The 13315-nt window shown below is 44.3% G+C and overlaps 1 protein-coding gene across 4 annotated transcripts in view; it reads right to left on the reverse strand.

The window, feature by feature from the left end:
- LOC109915134 (nucleophosmin-like) overlaps positions 1-13315 on the reverse strand; it is a 28380-nt gene that overhangs the window by 9418 nt on the left and 5647 nt on the right. The window contains exons 1-2 of one of the 4 annotated variants that reach the window (XM_048604051.1): positions 5274-5432; positions 1556-1744 (exon numbers count right to left, since the gene is read on the reverse strand). The exons of 1 other annotated variant lie outside the window; for it this stretch is intronic. Coding sequence is in view for 1 of the 3 variants with exons in the window: in XM_020514737.2 (XP_020370326.1) it covers positions 796-859 (64 nt within the window). In the remaining 2 variants the exon portion in view is untranslated. Of the gene's footprint in view, positions 1-795; positions 919-1555; positions 2797-5273; positions 5433-13315 lie in introns of those variants that run through there. 2 more of the 4 variants (XM_048604052.1, XM_020514737.2) reach the window with 2 other exon arrangements.

Raw genomic sequence — 13315 nt, forward strand, 5'->3', positions numbered from 1 at the left:
GAGCTGGGGTAGGCTTGATTGTAGTGCCAGGAGATGCCGGTGCATTGTTGCGAGTGTGGAGCAAGCTTTAAAATCTCCCCTCCCCCTACCGCATCCCAAAACCAGCTTGTCCCCGCCTCCCTAACCTGCCCTTCCTCCCGCCTCAAGCCCCACCCTCATCTCTTACCTATTAGCCTCATTCCGCCCCCTTGACCTGTCTGTCCTCCCTGGACTGACCTATCCCCTCCCTAAATCCCCAGCTACACTCACCTTTACTGGCTCCATCCCCGCCTCCTTGACCTGTCTGTCTCCTCTCGACCTATCTTCTCCTCTATCCATCTTTTATCCACCTCCCCCTCTCTCCCTATTTATTTCAGAACCCCCTTCCCCTCCCCCATTTCTGAAGGGTCTAGGCCCGAAACGTCAGCTTTCCTGCTCCTCTAATGCTGTGTTCATCCAGCTTGTTATCTCAAAGTGGTTTTCAGCATTGCCCTTTGAGATTGCTATTAAAGCTTCACCCTCATTAGTAACACTGAACTCACTATGTCTTTGTAAATGCCCTGGAACACACAGCCAGATCCACTGCAGATCCCGTACAATTACAAGATCTGGTGTAGACACCATCAGCTACAGGGCAGGATCCATGCGGTGTGATCTCCTGGGACCCTCTCTCGGCCTGACCAGCCCACCCCACGCGGCCTGGGGCCGCACACGTGTTCCAGTAGCCACATGGCGGGGGGCGGCCCCGCTCCGGGAGCCGGAGGACACCTTTGTTCCCGGGCCGGGGGACACGTTCCTCCTCCCCGGTGGTCTTACCGAACAGAAAGCTCTGCGGCCTCAGCGGCGCTGCCGTCGAACTCTCAATATCACACTCCGCCATTTCTTCGCTCCTTCTATGGACTCGCGCCCGCCCGCTGACCGCCTTATATACCCCGCGTCCCCACCCCAAATCCCGCAAACTCTCGCGCGAGTCCCCGGAACAGGGGCCAATCAGACCGGTCGTTCGAGCCAGAGGGCGCGGACGGAGCTGTCAATCAATGAACACATGACTCCAACGGGGCCAGGTTACGTAATGAGGGACGAGTCTAGGAAACCCTACCTGGCACATCCACCGTTCAATGACATTACCATCACTGAAACCTTCTGTATGTACACAGGGCTTGTTCATAAGGGACTCAGGACCTGCTCAGAAGAGGAGGAACGCAACAGACACCTAAAGATCTGAACGATGCCCTCATAAGAATGGGATACCATGCTCAACTCATCAGTCACCAATTCTGATGTGCCACAGCGAAAAACCTACTCGGAAGACAGACACAGGACGTAACCGATAGAGTACCCTTCATCATCCAATACTTCCCTTTGCAGCCTTCAACATGTCATTGATGATGACGAAAATCTCGCCAAGATCATCCCTACGCCTCCATTTCTCACCTTCTAACAACCACCAAATCTTAAACTGACCATCGTTCGCAGCCCTTAACAACATCACACAACCCTGCCACGGCAACCTCTGCAAGTCATGCCAGATCATTGACATGGCAGATACTCATGTGAATCAGCCAATGTGGTCTACCTTATACGCTGCAGGCAAAGATGTCCCATGGCATGGGGTATTGGCGAGACCATGCCGATGCTACGACAATGGATGAATGGACACCACGTGGTAATTGCCGAGCAGGAATACTCCTTCCCAGTCAGGGAACACCTCAGTGGTCAAGGATATTCAATCTCTGATCTTCAGGTAATCTTCCTCTGAGGCGGCCTTCGAGATGCACAACAACGCAGAATTACCAAGCAGAGACTGATAGCCATGTTCTATACCCATGAAGATAGTTTAAACTGTGATCTTGGGTTCATGTTGCATTACATGTAACCACACCATACTGGTCTGTATCTGTTAAATCTTTCTTACCATCCTGTTTTGACACCATCAGCTTGATAACTTATTATGATCTCCCTACCTTAATTAGTTTGTATAGTTTTGGTTTACTTGTTACTTTGGTTAGACCCTTTGAATGGAACTGTTAATACCTATTATGTTATTCCAGCCATTTGGTTTGTTTCCAGCACCATCTCCTTTAAATTTTTTTGTAATTATCTCTCTGCCTCAATTAATCAGATCATAGGTTAACCCTTCACTTGCTATTCCGCCATTGACACTTTACGCACCAGCAGAGACTTGTTATTCAGCCTGTAGACATTCCACTCACACCATTTATATGATCTTTTGATCTCCCTGCCTATAAATTCTGTGCCTGTGTGCTTTTAGAGTCATATAGTAATACAGCATGGGAAACAGGCTCTTCAGTCCAAACTGGTCCATGCCGCCCACTCAGCCAGTTCCAATTGCCTGCATTTGGTCCATATCCCCCTAAACCCTTCTCATCCATGTACCTATCCAATGTTTTTTTAAATGTTGCTACTGTACCTGCCTCAACCACTTTGTCCAGCAGCCCATTCCATATACACGCTGCTCTGTGCATGAAGTTGCCGCCTCTCGGGTCCTTCTTAAATCTACTACCTCTCACCTTAAACCTATGTCCTCTAGTTTTCAATTCCCCATCCCTGGGAAGAAATGCATTCACCCTATCCATGCCTCCTCACTTCACTTCACCTGATGAAGGAGCCATGCTCCAAAAGCTTGAGATGTCAAAGAAACCTGTTGGACTATAACCTGGTGTGTCATGTGACTTCTGACCAGCTCTACATAGGTTAAGTAAACAGGCAACAAATCTGGCAGAGTGTAATGTGAGTAAATGTGAAATTGTTCACTTTGGCAGGAAGAATAAAAAAAGCAAGCAGTGTATTACCTAAACAAAGACTGGCTGTAGAATTACAAAGTGCAGAGGGATCTAGGTGTTCTAGTGAATGAGTTATAAAAACTTAGCATGCATGTACAGTATGTGAATAGGTTGGCTGATGGAATGCTATACTTTATCACAAGAGAAATTGAACATAAAAGTAAGTACCTTATGCTTCATAAAAACCAAAAGAACTGCGGATGCTGTAAATCAGGAACAAAGGAAGGGTCTGAGAAAGGGTCACCGGACCCGAAACGTTAACTCTGTTTTCTCCTCCACAGATGCTGCCAGACCTGCTGAGCTTTTCCAGCAACTTTGTTTTTGTACCTTATGCTTCAGTTATATAGGGCTTCTGTGTAACCATATCTCAGAAATGCATGCGGATTTGGTCGCCGTGTTTGAAGATGGATGCAAGTACATTTGGAGGTGGTTCAGAGAAGATTCAGAATTTGATACATGGAATGAACATGTCATCTTATGAGGAAAGTGATTAAGAAGCCTAATGGGATACCCTCATTTACTAAGAGGAATTGAAGATAAACTCTGAAAAATGGATCATAAAATTAAGGATGTTACACTACAGTCAAACAGAGCATTGGTGAGACCACATCTCAAATGCTATATGCAGCTTTGACTCCACATTTAAGGAAGGATATTAATGTGTTCTGGTGATTCAGAGGAAGTTTACTAGATTGACATCTGGAGTGGGTTATCTTGAAAACAGGTTGTACAACCTGGGCTTGCTTCCACTAGGCACTAGAAGAATTGTGGGGGGTGTGTGAGAGAGAGATTCAGAGTGGAATCTTGACAGTTGGACATGGAAAGAATGTTTCCTCTTGTGGGTGAGTCCAGAAATTGAGGGTACTGTTTTAGAATTAGAGATAACAGTTTTAGGACAGAGATGAGGCGAAGTTTCTTTTAAGGTTGTGCAGCTTTAGCAGATATAGTTTAATTTGGATAAATGCAAAGTGTTGCATTTTGGTAAAACAAACAAAGGCAAGACTTATACAATTAAAAGTAGGGCTTTGGATGGTGTTGTAGAACAGAGAGACCTAGGGGCTCAGTTCCATAATTCTTTGAAGTTTGCTCCAGATATAGATAGGGTGGTTAAGAAGGTGTTTAGCACACTTGCCTTCATTGCTCAGACTTTCAAGTAGAGGAGTTGGGACATTATGTTGAGATTTTACAGGACATTGATGAGGCCTCTTCTGGAGTAGTGTCCAGCTCTGGTTGCCCTGTTATAGAAAGGATATCATTAAGCTAGAGAGGATTTAGAAGACATTTACCAGGATATTTCTGGGAATGGAGGGTTTCAGTTGTAGGGAGAGGCTGGATAGGCTGGGACTTTTTTCACTGGAGCGTGGGATGTTGAGAGGTGACCTTATTGATGCTTATAAAATCATGAGAAGTATAGATAAGGTGAATGGCAGGTGTCTTTTCCATAGGGTGGGGGATTTTAAGACTAGGGGGCTGTGTTTTTTAGGTGAAGCACAGTTTTAAGGTGAGAGGAGAAAGATTTAAAAAGTGACATGAGGCAATTTTTCTTTCCCACACAGAGACTGGTTCGTGTGTGGGACGAAGGATGTGGGTACAGTTACAACATTTAAAAGACATTTAGATATATACATGTATAAGAAATATTTGGATGGATATGGGCCAAGCGCAGGCAGGTGGGACTAGTTTAGTTTGGGATTATAGTCGGCATAGACTGGTTGGACTGAAAGGTCTGTTTCCATGCTGCATGACTCTATAACTCCACCTCATAAATGGGGTGAAGGTGTATAGATTCTTGCTTGGCAAGGAATCTAAGGTTATTAGGGATAGCTGAGAATGTGGAATTCAAAACACAAACAGATCTTATTGAAATGAAAGAGCAGGCTCAGGGGGCCGAATGGAATATTTCTGATCTTGGCTCATATGTTCATAAATAGTAGGGCAGGTTACAAGGCAGCTAATTATTAAGGGAGGGAGAGACAGTGCCACATGGAAAGAGGGAAGGAAGGAAGGGGGTAAGGAAGAAGTAGAGGGGGTAGGGAAGAAGTAGAGGGGGAGAGAGAAAGAGATGGAGGAATAAGGACAGGGAAGGCAGAGAGAGAGAGAATCATGCTACTAAGATTGAGCTGGACACATACGGACAGAGGGGCTGTTTGGGAAGGACAGAGAAACATAAAAACTCTCCCTGCTCAAAATCTGGATACACACTGAGCCAGATGAGAAGGAAAACCCAGGCTAACAGTCAACTTGCTTCTAAATACACTTTTGTATGAATTCCACTGAGGCTAGCTTTGAATGTGTTTACCTCTGGCAGCGCACATTTTAACCTAGATTTAAGGTATTATTTAACACTTCAGCAATGCACTCTCCCCCTACATGTACATCCCCTTTTTAGCTCCTCATTGGTCTTTCACCTCTTTTACACCCCTTTAACTATATTGTATACAAATTTTTGGGATTTTCTCAAATGTTGGCTGCTGGTCTCTTTATACTCACTATTTGCTTTGCTTTTTAGTTTCTCAAGTCCCCATTAAACCTTGTGTGTTCAGCCTGGTTCTCAATTGTATTTTCTACCCAACACCAGTCAGAAATACACTTTTCTTCTTCATCATCATCATCATTTTGATCTGTCATCCAGGGTTTCTGGCTTCATTTGAACTGTCCCCCATGTGGGAATATACCTTGACCACATCTGAAGGACCTTTGAAGAGGCAAAAACAGAATTACAGACAAGGTAGCCTGACCTCAAGAGGAGGGAAAAATGCTGCTGTCTACGATAAAGGATGTGATAGCAGGCTACAAAAATCAACAAGATTAGACAAAGTCAACATGTATTTACAAAAGGGAAATCATGTTTGACAAAGTTACTGAAGGCTTGAGGAGAACAAATTAGTGGAATAGATAAGCGAACCAGTGGATGCAGTGTATTTAGGTTTTTGGAAGGCTTTTAATAAAGTCTCATTTAAGGGTTAGTGTTCAAAATTAAATCACATGGTGGTGGGGTGATACACTGGCATGGACTGAGAAGTGATTAAGAGAGAGAGAACAGTAGGGGTAAATGGGACTTTTTTTGGAATGGAAGAAAGTAAATGGTGGGGTATCGCAGGGATCAGTGCTTGGTCCTCAGCTATTTGCCACTTACATAAATGATTTAGATGACAGAATCCAATGTAATACTTCCAAGTTTGCTGATACCACAAAACCAGGTGTGACTGAGTGGTAAGGAGGACGGTTAAGAAACTTCAGGGCAATTTAGACAAGTTGACCGAGTGGGCAATCACATGGTAGATGCAATATAATGTGGACAAGTGCAAAGTTATACACTTTAGTCGGAAAAACAGAATGGCAGAGTACTATTTAAACAGCAATACATTGGGAAACAGTGTACAAAGGGACCATGCAGTTGCAGCAAGCAGTTAGAAAGGCAAATAGTATGTTGGCCTTCATTGCAAGAGGATGAGAGTACAAGAGCAAGGAAGTCTTACTGCAGCTGTACAGCGTTTGTGGAGACCACATCTAGAGTCATGTGTGTGGTTTTGGTGCCCGTACCAAAGAAAAAATATATTTACCATAGAGAGACTGCAATGAAGATTCACCAGACTTGGCACGTTTTGTCATATGAGGTGAGAATGACTAGGCCTCCTATATTCACAGGAGTTGGGAACAATGAGAGGAGATCTCATTGAAACATGTAAAATGCTTGCAGGACTGGACAGGCTGGATATAACCGTAGTTTCCCGACAGCGCTGCTGACATGGCTTGCTTCTTCAACAACCATGGTTTCCCGCCCAGTGGTTGACAGGGCCCCTCAAGCGCATCCGACCTACCACCTATGCTTCCCATCACTCTCAGCAGCGTGATCGGGTCTCCCTTGTCCTCACTCTTCATCCCACCAGCCTCCACATTCAAAGAATCATTCTACGCTATTTCAGACAACTCCAGCAGAATGCCACCACCAAACCCATCTTCCCCTCACTCCCCCTATCTGCATTTCACAGGGATCATTCCCTCTGGGACACCCAAGTGCATTCATCGACCATCAACACCATCCATCCTTCCCACGTAACCGCAGCAGGTGCAACACCTGGACCTTCACCTACTCCCTGCTCACCGTCCAAGGGCCTAAACAGTCCTCCCAGATGAAGCAGCATTTTCACTTGTACCTCCTCCAATCTTGGGCATTGTTTTTGCTACACCCAATGTGATCTACTCAACATTGGAGGAACCGAACGCAGACGGAGTGACTGCGGTCTGTACACAAGATGACCTCGACCTTCCCATACCTAGTCATTGTAGCACAATGTCCTGCTCGCATGCCCACTTGTCTGTCTTCAGCATGCTGCAGTGCTCCAGCAAATCACAGCACAAACTGAAGTAACAACATCTCATCTTTAGACTGGGTACTTTACAGCCTTCTGGACTTAATATTGAGTTCAACACTTTCAAGTTGTGAACCAAATCCCATTCCTTCCCTTTCTTTTAACTTTACTTTTTAACGTTCTCTGTCACCACGTCCTCTCTCCCCTCCTCCCATCCCAGTGGGGACTATCTGTTCCTTTCCAGTCTGGCAGTCAGACACACTGTTGTTCTGCCATTCTCAAATTCTGATCACTTAATCTGAACTATCAACATCCTTTCTCTCCCAGCACTCTACACTCCAAACCCCCCACCCCCTGCCAAACTATAGCATAAGTGCTGTCCCCACCACACTTCACCAGCTCTGAAGAAGTGTTATCTAGACTATTAAGAAGTTAGCTTACTCCTTCTCCATGGATGCTGCCTGGCCTGCTGTGATCTCTGGCATTTGTTGTTTTCAGTACAGATTCCAGCATCTGCAGTAATTTGCTCCTACACTGCATACCAGGGATGGTGTTTCTTCTAGCTAGGGTGCCAAAGCAAGGAATCACGGTAGTGGCATTCGTGGCAGGCCCATTTCAGACTGAGCCAAGGAAAAATATCTTCATACAGGAGGGTGAATCTGTAGAATTTCCCCACCACGGACAGCTGTGAAGGCCAAGTCACATGTAAGAAAAAAATAGTTAGACTTACTAAAGCTAAAGGTGTCAGGGAGTATGCATGAGAGCAGGGGTATAGCGTTGGGATAAAGGCTCAGGCATGATCATGTTGAATAGCAGTGCACACATGATAGGCTGAATGGCCTATTCTGGCTCATATTTTCTATCTTTCAATGAAATTATACAGGAAGAACATCCTGGATTATGTCCTGACTGTTGTGAATACATCACAGACCCTTAAAATTAGACAGGAAAGGGAACAGTCCACAAAAAAAAAAAAACAGAAGGTGACTTTGAATTTCAGGAAAAGAGAATGTGCTAACATGTTTAGCTAATCTTCTTTAATAGAAACGCAACAAACAATATCTGAATTGGGACAGTTATACCAAAAGCCTACCTAGAATCTTGAATCAGAAACAATTCCTGAGTGTTATAATTCAAAAGATAACATACTTGGAAGGAAATGAAGACTACCTCAAATATCAGCTGATGAGGAATGGGCAACGTTCTATCAGGTGATAGTTCCAACCGAATAGCATTATAAAATTTTACAAGTGACTCAAAATTCCAGTCTTAGGCCTCTTGGGTATTCAGAAAGCACAGGCTAAAATACAAAAACATTTTGTAATCGGCCAGGATTACATATGATGTGATCAAATTTTGCCAGACTTGCCAACAATATCAGACAGTGGGAGAAAGCACAAACATCAATTAAACTCTATTACCAGCTTTTTTGAAGAACAGATGAGCAGGCTCTTAATAGATTGTAAGGGGCCTTACTTAAAATCAGGAAGACGAAAGAGTATCTTTTACCAGTTATGGATGTTTCAGCAAGATTTCCTGAAGAAATGCCTTTGGGAAAAATTACGGTAGAAATGATAGTGCAAAGGTTAATTCATTCTTTCATTTTTAGAAGAGATGAATGCCCAAAGAAGTACAAACAAATCAAGGTAAAAATGGTATATCACAAATATTGCAAGAGATAATGAATAATTTGAGATTAAAAGAATTTACATCTTCAGCGTTATGTTACCGTTACAAGGGTGAACCTCAAAGTGAGATTGAATGGTTCATACAAGGTAGTTACAAGGGCTAGTAAAATTATTTACCTGGTAGATACTCTAGGTAAGAAGAAGAAAAATCTTATGTCATATAAACATATTAAAGTCTATCATCAAATGGAGGAAGATAATAAAGAGCAAGTATTGCAGGTGGTAAGAATAGTGGAGGATGACAGAGATAGGTGAGGTCAATAGTCCATAAAGTGAACCTCCTACAATTCAACAAGTCCATACTGAAATGACATATTTACGTATTTAAAGGAAGGACTATTGGAATGTCTAGTAAGGCAACTAAATAAATTCGAGGATATCTGTAGAGATATGTCAGGATGCAAGGCATGATGTAAATGTAGGGGAATCACTACCAATAAAATAACATCCTTAATCAGGCCTGGAAAAAAATGCTCAGTTGGAAATGGAGATCCAATGCTTGCTATCATGCACCCAACTGGCTAATGGTGTGCCACTTTTTAAGGCTGCAGGGAAATACCTGGCAACTACAGACCGGTGAGCCTAACATCTATGACAGGTGGGTTGTTAGAGGGGGTTCTGAGACACTGGATCTACAGGTATTTGAAGAAGCAAGGACTCACTTGGGATAGTCAGCATGGCTTTGTGTGTGGAAAATTGTGCCTCACGAATTTGACTGAGTTTTTTGAAGGGGTGACCAAGAAAGTAGGTGAGGAAATTGTCTCCATGGATTTTAGCAAGGCCTTTGACAAGGTACTGCATGCTAGGTTGTTGAGTAAGGTTAAATCTCACGGGATCCAGGCAGAGCTAGCCAATTGGATACAACATTGGCTTGAAGGTAGAAGACAGAGACACCACGGAAACAGACCCGTCAGTATATGCCGACCAGATAAATTAATCTAGTTCTATTTGCCAACATTTGGCACATATCCCTTAAACCCTTCTTATTCATATACCCATGTGGATGCCTTTTGAATGTTGTAATTGTACCAACCTCTACCTCTTCGTCTGGCTGCTCATTCCATACACACAGCACCCTCTGTGTGACAAGTTAGGTCCCTTTTAAATCTTTCCCCTCTCACCTTAAACCTATGCCTTCTAGTTTTGGACTGCCCTACCCTGGGCAAAAGACATAGGATGAATAGCCAATCATGATTTTATAAACTTCTATAAGGTCACCACTCAGCCTCCTACACTCTAGGGAAAATAGCCCCAGCCTATTCAGCCTCTCCCTGTAACTCAACCCTTTCCTGACAACAACTTTGTAAATCTTTTCTGAACCCTTGCAAGTTTCACAACATCCTTCCTATAGCAGGAAGAACAGAACTGAATGCAGTATTCCAAAAGTGCCTAAGCAATGTCCTAGGTGATGGTAGAGAGTTGTTTTTCAACCTGGAGGTGTGTGACCAGCAGTGTATCACAAGGATCGTTGCTGGGTCCACTGTCATTTGTCATTTATATAAATGATTTTGATGAGAATTTAGGACATATGGTTAGTAAGTTTGTGGAAGACACCAAGATTGGTGGTATAGTGGACAGCAAAGAAGGTTAGCTGGGAATGCAGCGAGATCTTGATCTAGTGGGCTGAGGAATGGCAGATGAAGTTTTAATTTAGATAAATGCGAGGTGTCGCATTTTGGTCAGTCAAACTAGGGCAGGACTTCAAAGAATCCCTACAATGTGGAAGCAGGCCATTGATCCCCTCGTGTCAACACTGACCCTCCAAACAGCATCCCATCCAGACACCCCCTCCCTACATTTCCTACAGCTAACCTGTGCATCCCTGGACACTATGGGCAATTTAGCACTAGCCTGAACATCTTTGGACTGTGGGAGGAAACCGGAGCATCCAGAGGAAACCCAAGCGGACACAGGGAGAATGTGCAAACTCCACACAGACAGTCACCTGAGGGTGGAATCAAACCGGGTTCCTGGCGCTGTGAGGCAGCAGTGGAAACCACTCAGCCACCGTGCCACCCCTACACTTACACAGCGAACGATAGAGCCCTAGGGAGTGCGGGAGAACAAACGGATCCAGGTTTACGGGTTCATAGCTCCTTGAAAGTAGAGTCACAGGTAGACAGGGTAGTGAAGGCGGCGTTTGGATGCTTGCTTTTATCGGTCAGAGCACTGAGTAGGGCATTTGGGATGTCTTTTTGCCACTGTACCAGATATTGGTAAGGCCCTGTTTGGAGTAGTGTGTGTAGTTCTGGTCACCCTATTATATGAAGGATATCAAACACGGACAAAAGAGCAGAATTCTAGAGGTGAGGTGAGAGTGACAGCCTTTGATATCAAGGCTGCATTCGACCAAATGTGGCATCAAGGAGCCATAGCAAAACTGGAATCAATGGGTATCAGGGGGCAAACTCTCTGGTGGTTGGAGTCATACCTGGCACATAGGAAGATGGTAGTGGTTGTTGGAGGTCAGTCATCTCAGCTCCAGGACATCTCTGCAGGAGTTTCTCAGGGTAGTGATCTAGGCCCAATCATCTTCAGCTGCTTCATCAATGACCTTCCCTGCATCATAAGGTCAGAAGTGGGGATGTTCGCCAATGATTGCACAATGTTCAGCACCATTCGTGACTCCTGAGATACTGAAGCAGTCAGTGTTCACATGCAACAAGATCTGGACAATATCCAGGCTTGGGCTGATAACTGACATTTGCGCCACACAAATGCCAGGCTATGACCATCAATCTAACCACTGCCCCTTGACATTCAATGGTGTTGCCATCATTGAATCCCCCACTATCAACACCCTGGGTGTTATCATTGACCAGAAACTCAACTGGACTCACCACAAACTACAAGTGGCTACAAGTGCAGGCCAAAAGCTAGGAATACTGTGGCAAGTAACTCACCTCCTGACTCCTCAAAGCCTGTCCACCATCTACAAGGCACAAGTCAGGAGCGTGATGGGATACTCCCCACTTGCCTGGATGAGTGCAGCCCCAACAACACTCAAGAAGGTTGACACCATCCAGGACAAGGCAGCCTGCTTGATTGGCACTACATCCGCAAGCATCCATTCCCTCCACCACCGATGCTCAGCAGCAGCAGTGTTTAATATCTACAAAATGCACTGCAAAAATTCACCAAAGATCCTCAGACAGCACCTTCCAAACCCACAACCACTTCCATCTAGAAGAACAAGGGCATCAGACAGATGGGAACAACACCACCTCCGAGTTCCCCTCCAAGCCACTCACCATCCTGACTTAGAAATATATCGTCATTCCTCCATTGTTGCTGGGTGAAAATCCTGGAATTCCCTCCCTAATAGCATTGTGGGTCAACCCACAGCAGGAGGACTGCAGCGGCTCAAGAAAGTAGCTCACTACCACCTTCTGAAGGGCAACTAGGGATGGACAAGAAATGCTGGCCAGCCAGCGACACCCACATCCCACAACTGAATACAGAAAAAAAATTTATTAAACTAGAAAAAGTGTTGCGGAAAATATTTACTAGGATGCTACCTAGATTGGAAGGTTTGAGTTATAAGGACACACTGGAAACAGCTGGGAATTTTTCCCCTGAAGCATAGGAGACTGAGGTGACCTTATAAAGGTCTATAAAATCATGAAAGGCATAGATAAGTTAGATAGCCAACAGCTTTTCCCTATGTTAGGGGAGTCTAAAACTGGAGGTTTAAGGTAAGAGGGGAGAGAGATACAAAAGGGTCTAGAGGGGCAATATTTTTCGCACAGAGGGTGGTGAGTGGAACAAGTTGCCAGAGGTAGCGGTGGAGGAGGAGAGTACAATTTCATCATTTAAAAAACATTTGAACAGGTATGGAAGGATATGGACCGAACACAGGTAGATGGGACTAGTTTAATTGTGAAAACTGGGCAGCATGGACAAGTTGGGCTGACCTGTTTCCACACTGTGAACCTCTATGATTTTAAGAAACGAACCGGGCCAAAGCATGTGGAATTCTCCAGTGATGTTAGTTTCTAAACCAAATTAGTCAACCCAATTCTACATAAATTGCAGAAAAGTAAATGCAATACCAAATACTGTTGAATATCAAATTCCTCAGTTAGAACACTATTGATAGGATTAGCAGTGCCTCATTGATCCACTGAAGGGGTACTGGCAAGTGCCATTATAAAGCTAAACAGCTATCGCCCTATGCTAAAATCATGCCATTCAAATTGTCAAATGTCCCTGCTATGCTCCAAAGAGCCATGAATGACATCATCACTAAGGTAGGTGAGGAGTTTATTTAGACAAACATATAAAATATCGTAACACCTGAGAAGAACATGTATAACAATTAGAAGATTTATTTAAGTAATTACAGTTTGGCTTAAATTCAAGACTGAAGTTAGGGTAACTTACCAAGGGCACAAGATAAGAACAGCAAAACAGAAGGCTCTGATGGAATGCCCCATTTGTACAATTAAAGGGAGTGTGAATTTTATCAGAAACTTGTGCCTAGCGGGGCGGGGGCACGGGGGAAGGGGGGAGGGGGCGCGGGGGTGGGGTG

Source organism: Rhincodon typus, chromosome 12 (assembly GCF_021869965.1).
Source record: "Rhincodon typus isolate 14 chromosome 12, sRhiTyp1.1, whole genome shotgun sequence".
NCBI classification, from domain to species: domain Eukaryota; kingdom Metazoa; phylum Chordata; class Chondrichthyes; order Orectolobiformes; family Rhincodontidae; genus Rhincodon; species Rhincodon typus.